Source organism: Homarus americanus, unplaced genomic scaffold (genome assembly GCF_018991925.1).
Source record: "Homarus americanus isolate GMGI-L3 unplaced genomic scaffold, GMGI_Hamer_2.0 scaffold45562, whole genome shotgun sequence".
In the NCBI taxonomy this organism is placed as follows: domain Eukaryota; kingdom Metazoa; phylum Arthropoda; class Malacostraca; order Decapoda; family Nephropidae; genus Homarus; species Homarus americanus.
Window position 1 is genome coordinate 6,583,976 of NW_024744839.1, and position 18,497 is coordinate 6,602,472.

General features: G+C 44.5%; 1 protein-coding gene across 1 annotated transcript in view; it reads left to right on the forward strand.

Annotated features, from left to right (window-relative positions):
• Positions 1–854: 854 nt before the first annotated feature.
• The window catches only part of LOC121878108 (potassium/sodium hyperpolarization-activated cyclic nucleotide-gated channel 3-like), a 106,286-nt gene continuing 88,643 nt past the window's right edge, over positions 855–18,497 (forward strand). The window contains exons 1-3 of the mRNA XM_042384099.1: positions 855–972; positions 12,444–12,457; positions 12,578–12,746. Coding sequence (XP_042240033.1) covers positions 855–972; positions 12,444–12,457; positions 12,578–12,746 — 301 coding nt within the window. The remainder of the gene's footprint in view (positions 973–12,443; positions 12,458–12,577; positions 12,747–18,497) is intronic.

Below are 18,497 nucleotides of genomic sequence, written 5' to 3' on the forward strand. Positions count from 1 at the left end.
ACATCACAGGAGGAGCGGGAAGACCTGCTGTTTTTTTTTTTTTTGGCTCTTGGGTTATCGGGATTGGCCAAGAAATTTGTCGAGGGGATTCTGGTTACAGCCGAAGGAAAACAATACGTGACCTAAAATATTCTTTGGTGACAACCCGCTTCTACACAAAATGGGATGGAAGTGTACACCGCCCAAACACGCCCACCTGGCTCCATTCTCTATTCTCATGTAAATAAGTGTTTTTGTGCGTCAGGCAGCGGAACTCGTTTGTTTACTCTCGCGAGGCACGTGGCCGAGGAATAATAATCACTGAGAATCTGATTAGTAACCAGCCCGGGTGTGTGTGTTTGAGAATTTGATACTCGCATAAACGTGTTTATTAGTCTTGTTAGGCAGCATGATATTAATCTTTATAAAAAAACGCTTCGGCTTTTCAATCAACAACAAATATCAGCATATGATATGTTGAAGTTGGAGCCTAATTTCCCTTTCCCAATGAGTTAAAAACTACATACAAATAAGCACGTTTGTACGCACGCTCATACATACCTTTTTCTATAGCTTTTTCATTACTTCATGGCGGAAGCTGTGTTTATGTCCATTCTGTTTTTGTTGCTACTTTACCTTACCCTCCCTTGGTATGAGTCGTCCCAGCAACACGACGACTGTGGAAGTTTTTGCGCATAAAATCTATATTTGGCGTTGTTTATGTCAAAGAAAAGCACTTACGGCCCTCAGTGTGTCAGAAAATCCCTCCTATACACAGCTGCTTTACGGGGTGGCGGGTCCTCTTACTTTGCTCGCTTAAACTACGATACACTAAGGCGTCTGTTGGAATCTCACCGAAGCTCTAACGTAACTAGATGACATTCTCCAGTCCCCAGTTACGAGGGAAAGAAATGATCTTAGGAATCTTTAAGGATCTTCGCTCAATCATCGTGACGTCAGCAGATAAGATAGAGTTTTCGGGAGACGTTCAGAGTCTGCACACAGTGGTGGTCATTCTGTGGTCGAGGTGACGTTACTTAACCCCAGAGAGACGTTACTTGACCCCAGAGAGACGTTACTCGACCCTAGTGTGACGTTACTTGACCCCAGTGTGACATTACTCGACCCTAGAGTGACGCTATCATCTCATCATTATCATCTTCATCGTCACTCCTTCTCCTCCTTCTCCTACTCTTCTTCCTCCTCCTTTATTTCTCCTCCTTTCTTCCTCCTCCTACTCCTCCTTTCTTCCTCCTCCGTTGTTCCTCTTCCGTTCTTCCTCCTCCGTTCTTCCTCCTCCGTTCTTCCTCTTCCTTTCTTCCTCCTCCTGTTACTCTTCCTCCTCCGTTCTTCCTCTTCCTTTCTTCCTCCTCCTTTCTTCCTCCTACTTTCTTCCTCCTCCTCCTCCTCCTCGTGATCATCAGCACTATCCTCCTACTCCTCCTCCTGTTACTCCCTTCCCTCCGTCTCTTCCTCCTCCTCCTCCTCCTCGTGATCATCAGCACTATCCTCCTACTCCTCCTCCTGTTACCCTTCCTCCGTCTCTTCCTTCTCCTCCTCCTCCTCGTGATCATCAGCACTATCCTCCTATTCCTCCTCCTGTTACTCTTCCTCCTCCCCTTCCTCCGTCTCTTCCTTCTCCTCCTCCTCCTCTTGATCATCAGCACTATCCTCCTACTCCTCCTCCTGTTACTCTTCCTCCTCCCCTTCCTCCGTCTCTTCCTTCCTCCTCCTACGCCGCCATCGCCAGCTGCTTTGGTGGAGCTTTATCAAAATGGAGTTGGAATCCGGAATAAGTAGCACAAATAAAGGATTGGAATCCACTTTTAGTGAATCTAAGACGCTGAATGAAGGCAATGAATGAAGTGAAGAAACTGAATGAATGAAAGACACTGAATGAAGTTATTGAATGAAGCGATGGCAAACAATGAACACAATGAATGAAGTGAAGAAACTGAATGAATGAAAGACACTGAATGAAGTTATTGAATGAAGCGATGGCAAACAATGAAGACAATGAATGAAGTGAAGAAACTGAATGAATGAAAGACACTAAATGAAGTTATTGAATGAAGCGATGGCAAACAATGAAGACAATGAATGAAGTGGAGACAGTAATAGTGATGGATGAATGACACAACAGTAAGAGTGATGGATGAATGACACAACAGTAAGAGTAATGGATGAATGACACAACAGTAAGAGTAATGGATGAATGACACAACAGTAAGAGTGATGGATGAATGACACAACAGTAATAGTGATGGATGAATGACACAACAGTAAGAGTAATGGATGAATGACACAACAGTAAGAGTGATGGATGAATGACACAACAGTAAGAGTGATGGATGAATGACACAACAGTAAGAGTGATGGATGAATGACACAACAGTAAGAGTAATGGATGAATGACACAACAGTAAGAGTGATGGATGAATGACACAACAGTAATAGTGATGGATGAATGACACAACAGTAATAGTGATGGATGAATGACACAAAAGTAAGAGTGATGGATGAATGACACAACAGTAATAGTGATGGATGAATGACACAACAGTAAGATATGGATGAATGACACAACAGAAGAGTGATGGACATGACAACAGAAGAGTGATGGATGATGACACAACAGTAAGAGTGATGGATGAATGACATGTTTGCACAATAGTGATGGATGAATGACACAACAGTAAGAGGATGGATGAATGACACAACAGTAAGGAGTGATGATGAATGACACAACAGTAAGAGTGATGGATGAATGATGCAACAGTAAGAGTGATGATGAATGGCCACAACAGTAAGAGTAATGGATGAATGACACAACAGTAAGAGTGATGGATGAATGACACAACAGTAAGAGGATGGATGAATGACACAACAGTAAGAGTGATGGATGAATGAACAGTAAGGAGTGATGGATGAATGACAACAAACAGTATAATAGTGATGGACATTAACAATAGTAAAGAGTGATGGATGAATGACAACAGTAAGAGTGATGGATGAATGACACAGAATAGTGATGGATGAATGACAACAGTAAGAGTGATGAAGGAATGACACAACAGTAAGAGTGATGGATGAATGACACAACAGTAAGAGGATGACAATGACACAACAGTAAGAGTGATGGATGAACACACAACAGTAATAGGTGATGGATGAAACGACACAACAACAGTAAGAGTGATGGATGAATGACACAACAGTAAGAGTGATGGATGAATGACACAACAGTAAGAGTGATGGATGAATGACACAACAGTAAGAGTGATGGATGAATGACACAACAGTAAGAGTGATGGATGAATGACACAACAGTAAGAGTGATGGATGAATGACACAACAGTAAGAGTGATGGATGAATGACACAACAGTAAGAGTGATGGATGAATGACCTGGCGCTACTTAACCTTACTTAACTTACTGCCACGATTTCAAAGCGAATTTACGAACACTTGAGTCTTGGGGGCACTCAGGAGGGCATTGTAACGGTTTAGGTCATGTGTTCTACAAAATTAAAAGTCATTCATAATCTGCGTGCGTGCGTGTGCGTGCGTGAGGTGCGTGTGGAGGAGATAGTTACGACCCCACTTCACTTAAATTTTTGTATATGTTTAAGTTCATTACACACACACACACACACACACACACACACATGACCTCTTTATCGATGATACTAACAGTTGCAGGTCACACTAGCACCCCGTAAATATTAAGCTTTAAAGGGTGTATATCCACTGTCACCTTTTGTGCACACTTCCGGTCAAATAACAACAACGGTATTGGAACTGTCCTCGTCACGGCAAATAACACCCGGCTGTGTCTCTTACCACCACCCCACCCCCCCCTTGTCTAGATGGCCGTGGGTGACGTCACTGTAAATATAACACCAAGAATTAAGTGATAATTGGTTTACTGTTTACCATTGTTTGTACACCTTCATTATTTGTACACCTCCATTGTTTGTGTACCTGCGTTGTGTGTACACCTGCATTGTTTGTGTACTTACATTGTACCTACACTAATAATTTACATTGTTAGTATACATGAACCATGAAATAATATACCTACACTGTCTATAATACATTGTTTGTATACTTACATAATGTAATATATACCTACACTGTCTATATGCATTGTTTGTATACTTGCTCTGTTACGAGATTTATTCATAACTACTAATTTCTGTCAGTTCATTCCCGTTATCCATCCCCATTTCACGAGGCGCCCCAAGTACCTGTCAGTACCTTAACGAGTGAATGAGTTATGGTCGATCAGTGAGTCTCGCCGCCACATTGACGTGCTGAAGATCACTTTCCTTGTTCGTGTTAATTAGAATAAAATGAACTCAGGTGAAAACGTAATCATTCATTTAAAAACAATTGATTATATTAAATACTAGTGATAAAAATGTGGCATTGAATTCGTTGATGTGGTAACCTAACTAACCTAACCTAACCTAACCTGACCTTCATTGAGTCATGACACACTCCAGCACAGACCCTCGTCCTCTGGTTCTGCATTACTGTAAACACCAAATTTTCTCTTTCGGGGATCGATATCAATTTTCTCCCTCGGTGAAGGTGTTAGAGGCCGGGGTGAGGGAGAGGCCGGGGTGAAGGAGAGGCTAGGTTGAGGAAGAGGCTAGGGTGAGGGAGGGGTTGGGGTGAGGGAGAGGCTGAGGTGAGGGAGAGGCTAGGTTGAGGGAGAGGCTAGGTTGAGGGAGAGAGGCTAAGCTGAGGGAGAGGCTAGTGAGGAGGTTGCTGAGGAGAGGCTGAGGTGAGGGGAGAGGCTGAGGTGAGGTAGAGGCTAGGGGTGAGGGGAGAGGCTAGGTGAGGGGAGGGGTTGGGGTGAGGAGAGGCTGGGAGGTGAGGGGAGAGGCTAGGGGTTGAGGAGGAGGCTAGGTGAGGGGAGGGGTTGGGGCTGAGGGAGAGGCTGAGGTGAGGGGAGAGGGGCTGAGGAGGGAGAGGCTAGGTGAGGGAGAGGCTAGGGGTGAGGAGGGGTTGGGGTGAGGGAGAGGCTAGGTTGAGGAGAGGGTCTGGCTGAGGGGAGAGGCTGAGGTGAGGGAGAGGCAAGAAGGAGGGAGGCTGACGAGGGAGAGGCTAGGGGTGAGGGAGGGGTTGGGGCTGAGGGAGACAGGCTGGGGTGAGGGAGGGGTTGGCTGAGGGAGAGGCTGAGGTGAGGGAGAGCTGGGGGAGGGGAGGGGTTGGGATGAGGGGAGAGGCTGGGGGTGAGGGGAGGGGCTGGGGTGGGAGGGAGAGGCTGGGGTGAGGAGGGGCTGGGGTGAGGAGAGGCTGGGGTGGAGGGGAGGGTTACAAGGGAGAGGCTGGGTGAGGAGGGGGCTGGGGTGAGGAGAGGCTGGGGTGGGGGGAGGGTTGGGGTTAAGGGAGAGGCTGGGGGTGAGGGAGAGAAATATAAATAAAATTGATAATACAAAAAATAATAATAATAGTAGCAATAATAATAATAATAATAATAATAATAATAATAATATTAATAAATAATAATAATAATAATAATAATAATAATAATAATAATAATAATATTAACAAATAATAATAATAATAATAATAATAATAATAATAATAATAATAATAATAATATTAACAAATAATAATAATAATAATAATAATAATAATAATAATAATAATAATAATAATAATAACTACAAACAATAATAACTAACAATAATAACAATAATAAAACAATTATAAAGACCACTCCACTTGCCCTGTTACAATCCCTCATGAAGACTGACACAATCTCTCATCCGCCCTTATACCACTGACAAGCTGATGACCAGCCACTCCTGACATTCCTGACCTTTCTACATTGTCAGCCTGATCCTTATCCTCCTCCTGACCAGGTTATCACAAAGGAGAATGACTCACCAGTACACACATAGTCTGTTATCTCTTATCACCTCAAGAGTAAAACATTCAGCTAAGAAAATTTAATGGTCACTGATACTCTAAATCCTCTCTCTCTCTCTCTCTCTCTCTCTCTCTCTCTCTCAACTTGTCTATTAATCTTGTGTCGAGTCGTGTAACATATAAGGGTTAATATTTGATCTTCTTGAGAGACAGTGTGTGTGTGTGTGTGTGTGTGTGTGTGTGTGTGTGTGTGTGTGTGTGGTCCCGTGGTGTAATGGTCAGCATCCTCGCCTCGCAAGCGAGCGGACCCGAGTTCGATCCTCGGGTAAAAACTATGGGTAAGATTATTTACGCCATTTGCCTCTGTCTACCCAGCAGTAATTGGGAACCTGGATGTTAATCGATTTGTGGATCGTGTTCAGGGGTAATGGTTAGCCAGTGCAGTTGGCGAGTTGTCCGGTCTTCTCGGACTATTCCTTGACACAGGGTTATGCAGCTCGTTAACTTAGGGTGTGGTTGTTGTGTTGGCGACAGCTTCTACACCTTAAACAAATTTACGCCGAGGTGGCCCTTGAGCCGGCAATCCTCGATTTCGAGGGGCTTCCATTATGTATGTTATGTCATCAGAGAGGCGGTGCGGCGGTGTGTGTGTGTTATCAGAGAGGCAGTGCGGCGGTGTGTGCGTTATCAGAGAGGCAGTGCGGTGTGTGTGTGTGTTATCAGAGAGGCAGTGTGGCAGTGTGTGTGTGTGTTATCAGAGAGGCAGGTGCGTGGTGGTGTGTGTGTGTGTTATCAGAGAGGCAGTGGCAGTGTGTGTGTGTGTTATCAGAGAGGCAGTGCGTGGTGTGTGTGTTATCAGAGAGGCAGCAGTGTGTGTGTGTTATCAGAGAGGCAGTGGGACGACGTGTGTGTGATCAGAGAGGAGTGTGTGGGTTTGTGTGTGTAACGAGAGGCAGTGGACGACGTGTGTCATCAGAGAGGCAGTGGGACGACGTGTGTAATCAGAGAGGCAGTGAGGCGACGTGTGTGTATATGATCAAGACTACCAAGTTGGCAAAGGAAATCTTCATGTGACACCAGCTATTCCGATGTTTCGTCTCTTGCTCGTAATGTCTTTAATTTATCTTCACTACTGTCAGGGATATCTCCTTGCTGCAGGCCGGCCCCCTCTCACACCCACCTTACAGATTAATCTCACCAAGACGGGATCAGTCGCTCTTTTTCACTCTCCCAGTTATGAACTTACGTTATTTGCAAACTTTCCCACCAGGCACTAGTGAGAGCACAAGACTTCCCGCTGTGGTATAGTGTGTGTGTGTGTGTATGGGGCAAGGCATGGGGCGGGATGGCGTGTTCAGGCATGGGGTGGCGTGGCGTGGCGTGGCGTGGCGTGGCGTGGCGTGGCGTGGCGTGGCGTGGCGTGGCGTGGCGTGGCGTGGTATCAGACCGAGACCTGGTACACGTTATAAAGATGATCAACAAAATAGCGACTCACTCAGCTGTCTCTTGATGATCTTCGGGGTAAGGTAACAGCCTCGGAGAAAAAGTAACCAATACCCCAAATATATCCCCACAACAGAGACAATAAAGGTATTTTATATTGTGGAATTTACCTATAATTTTCCCATACCCATTGTGAGTCTCCCTTCACAGTATTTACGCCACCCACAAAATGGTTTAAGGGATCACCTGAAGATTAACCACCCTAATGCTTCCTGGGGAGAGAAATGATAAATTAGGTTAGGTTAGGTTGGGTTAGCATAGGGTAGTATTAGGTTAGTTTAGTTCTGATTACGGTGTGTTAGGTTAGTTTAGGTTCGACTAGGTTAGGTAGGGTGGTTAAACTTCAGGCGAAATAAGCTTCGCTGTTCAATCTTCAGAAGATCCAATTTTAGTTCCCTCGATGCTGCACAGGTTACTATAACGATGTACAGTAAATACGACTTACAAAATTCGTCCATCAGAGGAGAAGATGAAGTGAACATCCTCCCCACTGGTCAGTTTACCTGCCCTGCCCACCAACCTCACCTTCATGTCATTACTCAGCCAACGTTATTGGTAAGTTTTCAACTCATTCCTCTGGTAAAGTTTAAACTAGCATTTTCTAAAACCACCAGCGGCTAGAGCCTCAAAGCGGGAAGATATCGGTCTTGTAACTTGGTCAAACAAGGTTAGGCTGAGGATGTGATCCCAACACCCCAGCACCTGTGAGTCTTGCTGCCTCACTGCCCTCCAGTGTCTGATTCACTGACACCTGCACACTAACACCCTACATAACACACTAACACCCTACATAACACACTAACACCCTACATAACACACAAACACCCTACATAACACACAAACACCCTACATAACACACTAACACCCTACATAACACACAAACACCCAACATAACACACTAACACCCTACATAGCACACTAACACGCTACATAACACACTAACACCCTACATAACACTAACACAACCTAACACGCTACATAAACACTAACACCCTACATAACACACAAACACCCTACATAACACACTAACACCCTACATAACACTAACACTACTACACACTAACACCCTACATAACACACTAACACCCTACATAACACACTAACACCTACAACACACTAACACCCTACATAACACACTAACACCCTACATAACACACTAACACCCTACATAGCACACTAACACGCCATAACACACTAACACCCTACATAACACACTAACACCCTACATAACACACCATAACACCCTACATAACACACAAACACCCTACATAACACACTAACACCCTACATAGCACACTAACACGCTACATAACACACTAACACCCTACATGACACACTAACACCCTACATGACACACTAACACCCTACATAACACACTAACACCCTCACATAACACACTAACACCCTACACAACACATTAACACCCTACATAACACACTAACACCCTACAACACACTAACACCCTACATAACACACTAACACCCTACATAACACACTACACCCACATAAACACTAACACCCTACACAACACATTAACACCCACATAACACACTAACACCCTACATGACACACTAACATCCTACATGACACACTAACACCCTACATAACACACTAACACCCTACATAACACACTAACACCCTACATAACACACTAACACGCTACATAACACACTACCACCCTACATAACACACTAACACCCTACATGACACACTAACACCCTACATAACACACTAACACCCTACATAACACACTAACACCCTACATCACACACTAACACGCTACATAACACACTAACACGCTACATAACACACTAACACGCTACATAACACACTAACACGCTACACAACACATTAACACCCTACATAACACACTAACACCCTACATGACACACTAACATCCTACATGACACACTAACACCCTACATAACACACTAACACCCTACATAACACACTAACACGCTACATAACACACTACCACCCTACATAACACACTAACACCCTACATAACACACTAACACCCTACATAGCACACTAACACGCTACATAACACACTAACACCCTACATGACACACTAACACCCTACATGACACACTAACACCCTACATAACACATTAACACCCTACATAACACACTAACACCCTACATGACACACTAACATCCTACATGACACACTAACACCTACATAACACACTAACACCTACATAACACACTAACACCCTAATAACACCTAACACGCTACATAACACACTAACACCCTACATAACACACTAACACCCTACATAACACACTACCACCCTACATAACACACTAACACGCTACATAACACACTAACACGCTACATAACACACTAACACGCTACATAACACACACTAACATCACATAACACACTAAACCCTACACAACACACAAACACCCTAACACTACACCCTACATGACACACTAACACCCACATAACACACTAACACGCTACATAACACACTAACACGCCACATAACACACTAACACGCTACATAACACACTAAAACCCTACATAACACACAAACACCCTACATAACACACTAACACCCTACACAACACATTAACACCCTACATAACACACTACCACCCTACATAACACACTAACACCCTACATAACACACTAACACCACATAACACACTAACACCCTACATAACACACTAACACCCTACACAACACATTAACACCCTACATAACACACTAACACCCTACATGAACACTAACATCCTACATGACACACTAACACCCTACATAACACACTAACACCCTACATAACACACTAACACCCTACATAACACACTAACACGCTACATAACACACTACCACCCTACATAAACACACTAACACCCTACATGACACACTAACACCCTACATAACACACCAACACCCTACATAACACACTAACACCCTACATAACACACTAACACGCTACATAACACACTAACACGCTACATAACACACTAACACGCTACATAACACACTAACACGCTACATAACACACTAACACGCTACATAACACACTAACACGCTACATAACACACTAACACCCTACATAACACTAACACGCTACATAACACACTAACACGCTACATAACACACTACCAGACTACCACCCTACATAACACACTAACACGCTACATAAAACACTACCACCCTACATAACACACACCCACATAACACACTAACACCCTACATAACACACTAACACGCTACATAACACACTAACACGCTACATAACACACTAACACGCTACATAACACACTAACACGCTACATAACACACTAACACGCTACATAACACACTAACACGCTACATAACACTAACACGCCACATAACACACTAACACCCTACATAACACACTAACACGCCACATAACACATTAACACCCTACATAACACACTAACACCCACATAACACACTAACACCTACATACACTAACACGCACATAACACACTAACACGCTACATAACACACTAACACGCTACATAACACACTAACACCCTACATAACACACTAACACTCACAACACACTAACACCCTACATAACACACTAACACGCTACATAACACACTAACACCCTACATTACACACTAACACGCCACATAACACACTAACACCCTACATAACACACACCACAATACACTAACACGCTACATAACACACACTAACACGCTACATAAACACTACCACCCTACATAACACACAAACACCCCATATAACACACTAACACCCTACATAACACACTAACACCCTACATAACACACTAACAGCTACATAACACACTAACACCCTACATAACACACTAACACCCTACAACACACTAACACCCTACATAACACATAACACCCTACATAACACACTAACACCCTACATAACACACTAACACCCTACATAACACACTCCACCCTACATAACACACTAACAGCTACATAACACACTAACACGCTACATAACACACTAACACGCCATATAACACACTAACACGCTACATAACACACTAAAACCCTACATAACACACACAACACCCTACATAACACACTAACACCCTACATGACACACTAACACCCTACATAACACACTAACACCCTACATAACACACTAACACCCTACATAACACACTAACACCCTACATGACACACTAACACCCTACATGACACACTAACACCCTACATAACACACCCTAACACGCTACATAACACACTAACACCCTACATTACACACTAACACGTATAACACACTAACACCCTAAACACATTCCCTACATAACACACTAACACGCTACATACACTAACACGCTACATAACACTAAAACCCTACATAACACACACAACACCCTACATAACACACTAACACCCTACAAACACACTAACACCCTACATAACACACCACCCCATAACACTAACACCCTACATTACACACAACACGCTACATAACACACTAACACCCTACATAACACATTAACCTACATAACACACTAACACCCTACATAACACACTAACACCCTACATACACACTAACACGCTACATAACACACTAACACCTACATAACACACTAACACCCTACATAACACACTAACACACATAACACACTAACACCCTACATAACACACTAACACCCTAAAAACACTACCACCCTACATAACACACTAACACCTAACACACACCACTACATAACACCTAACATCTACATAACACACTAACACGCACATAAAACACACCCTACATAACACTAACACCACATAACACACTACCACTTACATAACACACTAACACGCTACATAAAACACTACCACCCTACATAACACACTAACACCCTACATAACACACTAACACCCTACATAACACACTAACACGCTACATAACACGAGGAACTAATCTATCTTACTTACCTTTGATAATACAAGCCCTGGCATATATAATTTGTTGTATACAGTGACATCCATTGAATTTCAAAACCAATTTAACAGTCGAATGCAGAATAATTATAACCTATTTGAAGAGGATTCACACCTATTCGACTACCCCTAATTCCCTATTTTAATATAATTTTGATCCCGTAGATGTCAACGTGCAGGTCTGGTTTCAAATAGTGATGGGTAAATGATATTTGGAATTGTGCAAGACAAGTGTATGTATTTGTGGTCTGTGTGGGTGTGGCACTGGTGAACTGTGTGAGTGTGGCACTGGTGAACAGGGTGGGTGTGGCACTGGTGAACTGTGTGAGTGTGGCACTGGTGAACTGTGTGGGTGTGGCACTGGTGAACTGTGTGGGTGTGGCATTGATGAGCTGTGTGGGTGTGGCACTGGTGAACTGTGTGAGTGTGGCACTGGTGAACTGTGTGAGTGTGGCACTGGTGAACAGGGTGGGTGTGTGTGGCACTGGTGAACTGTGTGAGTGTGGCACTGGTGAACTGTGTGAGTGTGGCACTGGTGAACTGTGTGAGTGTGGCACTGGTGAACTGTGTGAGTGTGGCACTGGTGAACTGTGTGAGTGTGGCACTGGTGAACTGTGAGGTGGCACTGGTGAAGTGTGTGGGTGTGGACTGTGAAGTGTGTGTGTGGCACTGGTGAACTGTGTGAGTGTGGGCACTGGTGAGCTGTGTGGGTGTGGCACTGGTGAACTGTGTGATGTACTGTGTGTGGGTGTGGCACTGGTGAACTGTGTGAGTGTGGCATCGCTGTCCTGGGTGAGTGTGGCACCGGTGGCCTGGAGGAGTACCTGACCTGGAGGAGTGTGGCATCGCTGACCTGGGTGAGTGTGGCACTGGTGGCACTCCCTGGCTCTTGACGTATGTACCCATCTCACAAAATTAAGGTGGGCGAGGAAGACGGTGAGGTCCTGCACGACCCACCTAAATCTTGCGTCGGCGGAATTTTCCAAATCCTGCGTCACTCGCACTCTTCTGTTTAGAACTATTCTCAACAATAATAAAGATACTGAAGAAACCCGTATACAGAAAGTTCCATTCATTTCATTCTTATATTTAAAAATCTAAATGACCTTTGACCTCTCAAATGTCATTCCTCTTCAATATGTATTCTCAAATTATGCATTTTGTAGATTTCCATGAATGGTTAACACTCCCTATCTCAAAATATATGAGTGTTGCACCATACACACGGGACATACAGACTGCCTCACTATAAACAATAGTCATGGCGGGGCGCAATAGTCTAGTTGAGTATCCCTTATAGTCCCTCTCTGACGTCACACATCATACTGTGACGTCAAACGAAATCTTTTTATTCGTTCTGTGTACGTGCGTAGCTTCCCAGGGCGGATTTTCCTCACCGAAAGATGAGAAGAAGAACGAGCAGGAGTGAGAAGAGAGAAGACCAGCTGCGGGAGAACTGCTGAGAGATAAGGCGAGGAAGAGATGCGGAGAGAATATAATGAAGAGACAGGGAGGAGAAGGGTGTGAGGTGAAGAGCAGAGAGAAGTGGACCTGAACATTTTTCATTAAAAATAAAGAAAGAAAAGAGGCGGAGAAGAAGACTTAATAATATGGAGGGAATAGACGAATTTAGAATAATACCAAGCGGAGAGATGACCCCGAGCGCATGTGTCACGGCCTGGCATATGACACCCATAGGTACTGTATCACGGCCAGGCAATGACACCCATAGGTACTGACGGCCTGGCATATGTCACCCATAGGTACTAACGCCAGGCATATGACACCCATAGTACTGTATCACGGCCAGGCATATGACACCCATAGGTACTGTATCACGGCCAGGCATATGACACCATATAGGTACGACGGCCTGGCATATGACACCCATAGGTACTGTATCACAGCCAGGCATATGACACCATAGTACGACGGCCTGGCATATGACACCCATAGGTACGTACCACCAGGCATATGACACCCATAGGTACGACGGCCAGGCATATGTCACCCATAGGTACTGTATCACGGCCAGGCATATGACACCCATAGGTACTGTATCACGGCCAGGCATATGACACCCATAGGTACTGTATCACGGCCAGGCATATGACACCCATAGGTCGACGGCCTGGCATATGACACCCATAGGTACTGTATCACAGCCAGGCATATGACGCCCATAGGTACTGTATCACGGCCAGGCATATGACACCCATAGGTACTTGTATCACAGCCTGGCATATGACACCCATAGGTACTGTGTCACGGCCAGGCATATGACACCCATAGGTACTGTATCACGGCCAGGCATATGACACCCATAGGTACGACGGCCTGGCATATGACACCCATAGGTACTGTATCACGGCCAGGCATATGACACCCATAGGTACGACGGCCTGGCATATGACACCCTATAGGTACTGTATCACGGCCAGGCATATGACACCCATAGGTACGACGGCCTGGCATATGTCACCCATAGGTACTGTATCACGCCAGGCATATGACACCCATAGGTACGACGGCCTGGCATGTCACCCAGGAGGTACTGTACCACGGCCTGAATATGACACTCATAGGTACTGTGTCACACGGCCTGGCATATGACACCCATAGGTATGTATCACGTCCAGGCATATGACACCCATAGGTATGTATCACGTCCAGGCATATGACACCCATAGGTATGCATCACGTCCAGGCATATGACACACGGCAGCATATGACACACAGAGGAATTAATTTATCTTCAGTTCACTACAGCAGGACGGAGCCGCCAGAACAGTGCCTTCCTCCCTCCTGTCTCCTCCCCTCACCATCCTCTCCTCCTGCCCTCACCATCCTTCCTCCCTCCTTTCTCCTCCCTCACCATCCTTCCTCCCCTCCTGTCTCCTCCCCTCACCATCCTTCCTCCCTCCTGTCTCCTCCCTCACCATCCTTCCTCCCTCCTGTCTCCTCCCTCACCATCCTTCCTCCCTCCTGTCTCCTCCTCCTCACCATCCTTCTCCCTCCTGTCTCCTCACCATCCTTCCTCCCCTGCTCCTCCCCATCCTTCCTCCCTCCTGTCTCCTCCCACCATCCTTCCTCCTCCCCTCCTCCTCCATCCTTCCTCCCTCCTGTCTCCTCCCTCCTCCACCATCCTTTCTCCCTCCTGTCTCCTCCCTCACCATCCTTCCTCCCTCCTCTGTCTCCTCCTCTCACCATCCTCCTCCCTCCTGTCTCCTCCCCTCACCATCCTTCCTCCCTCCTGTCTCCTCCTCTCACCATCCTTCCTCCCTCCTGTCTCCTCCCCTCACCATCCTTCCTCCCTCCTCTGTCAGCTGCTACTCTCCCGTCATCATCCCGGGGTTGGAATCTCTGAGGGTCGGTACAGTGAATATCACCAGTAACTGTCAACATAAGATCACACTGAACTGGTTGTCTTTAACACAGAAACAACGTTAAAAATATATATCACCGTTATACCGAGATACCGTGTTAACTAGATACACCCATTAGCACCAGTTAGTGAGGCCAAATTAAAGTAAAGAATCGTTCCCAAAAGAATACGTTCAATTTTGTGTGGTGTTGAACGTAACTTGGTAAGGTAAGATTGCAGGGTAATACTGGTGCTATTTTTAGATGTTATTTCTGGGCTGTAGCTTAAGTCAACCAGGGAGGTGCATTCTTACGTCTTCACTTACCGTTCAAAATAGAAACCTGAGAAGCTGTTTATGATCCGTCAGCCCCTTGAGTAATGTATAATTGGTTAAGTATTATAAAACTGTTTCCCTGTTTAATATGAATGATGCTTGTAAAAGTTTAGCTGAATATTTCACATATACATCAGTCTCCCACACACACTGTCCCGTTTTCTATTTCCCGGCCGGAGCAGTAGGCAGGTCCTCGCCCTTTCGGCCTTGACCCTGACCTAATTTCCCTAAAACTTGTCCGGACGGCTGACTAACTGATGCCGGCTATATATACCCTTAGGGACGGTATGAAGCCCACCAAGACTAGGGGGAAACACTAGTTATATACTGTAGGAATTTCTTTACTTGGGAGCGTTTGCGCAAGAAAATTTACCGAATGCTCACTCTCACGCAGATCGATTCCAGTACCCTTACCCCCCTTCCCCATCCTCTCTCTCTCTCTCTGTGGGAGGGAGGATGAGTGTGGTTTCTGCGTCACTAAAAGCGCATCGCCAACGCTATTCCACCTTAATAATTATATATTACTGAAAGTTATATTAACCAAACGATAACTGATACATAAATGAGATCACTTGAAAATAAACATACACACCCTCTTACCTTATTTCACTTGATGGGTAAAGTACACGCCCAAACGCTGCCTGTGGGGGTTAGATCAGGGGCGGGGTATGTTAGGTTAAGTAGGTTAGGTTAAGGTAGGTTAGCGTTTGGGTGGTTAATCTTAAGTTGAAATAAGGCTAATTATTCAAGTGATCCCATTGATTTTCATCATCACAAACGACTGTAACCCTTTGTTTAGGTCACGTTGATAGATGGTGGAGGTGTTAAATGCTGTCCTCACATTACAGAATGACTTTAATATTCCCTATAATTCTTGCCCACCTCCTCCTCCCTTGGTGGCCGACACATCTCTGATTTATTGTGAGGTAAGTGACTTCCCAACTCTGTGCCGCTCTCATAAGTTCCTGTTCTCTCTCTCTCTCTCTCTCTCTCTCTCTCTCTCTCTCTCTCTCTCTCTCTCTCTCTCTCTCTCTCTCCTGGAGCAGTATCGTACCATATTTGAACCCCTGAAACAGTATCGTGTTACCTTTGAACCCCTAAAATGACTCCTTAATCATTCACACCTGTAGATAGGCAGGTAAGTACAGCAGTCACAACACCTAACACACTGATTATCTTATCGAAGTTTTGAATCCTTAATCCTTTTGTATACACAGAGAACCAATTTAAAAGGCAAAGGTAATCCTGGGAGTCGATCCTAACAGGAATATTTATAATTCAGTCGCGGCTTCGGTTAGGTTAGGTTACGTTAGGATATGTTAGGTTCGCTTAGGTTAGGTTAGGTTAGGTTACAGGTAAATTAGTAAAGGTAAAGGTATTTTATATTAGGTTTTTAACACACAGGTTTTATTATTCAGGTAAGGATCCCGGTTTTAGGTCAGGGGATTAGTGAGGCCAGAGTTGCGGGGCAATTACAATTCATTTAAAATGCATAGAGCTTATGAACGTTTTATTTTTAAACCAGGTATAACAACGGGGGGAGGGGGGGGGGGAGCTGTGCTGGGGCGTGTTTACTGATGGTTTATATGGTGAACATAACCCTGTGAATACCTGTGTTCTTTAATGGTGAATATCTGTTATGTTGGAACACAGAACACCGTGCATACCTGTGTTCTTTAATGGTTCAAGAATTAAGTTTTTAGCGTCATATGTCTTCCTTCCTCGATGCCATAGAGAAATCCGACTGCGAGAGAGCTTTAGGAGTAATGATAAGTAGTAACCTTAAGCCAAGTAAACAATGTGTTTTTGCTCGTAACAAGGCTAATAAAGTACTTGGGTTCATACAAAGGAGTGTTAGTTACAAGACTAGCGAGGTCATCCTAAAACTGTATCTTGCTCTTGTGAGACCACACCTGGATTACGCAGTTCAGTTCTGGTCACCGTATTACAGAATGGATATATGGATATAGAATCCTTGGAAATAATTCAAAGGAGAATGACAAGACTAATCCCGGGCATTAGGAACCTTGAGTATAGAGACAGGTTAAAGCATCTTAATTTGCACTCCCTCGAGAGACGTAGAGCGAGGGGCGACCTGATAGAGGTGTATAAGTGGAAAACAGGGCTAAACAAAGGGGACATTACAAAGGTACTCAAACTATCCAACCAGGAGCGAACTCGTAACAATGGTTTTAAATTAGACAAATTTAGATTTAGGCGTGAAATAGGTAAACACTGGTTTGGAAACAGAGTAGTGGATGAATGGAACAAGTTACCAAATATCATCATTAACTCGAATACGCTGGATAGCTTCAAACATAGGTTGGATGCTTATATGAGCAATAGGGGTTGGGTGTAAACGGGACTGCCCAGTATGGGCCAATAGGCCCGCTGCAGTTTCCTCCATTCTTATGTTCTTATGTTCAGTCACTAAGTTTCCCACAGTTTTGTCCGCTGTCCCACGTCACGTGAGGCTGTACTGGAGCCTGAACACTCTCAGTAACCTCTGTCATTATCTACG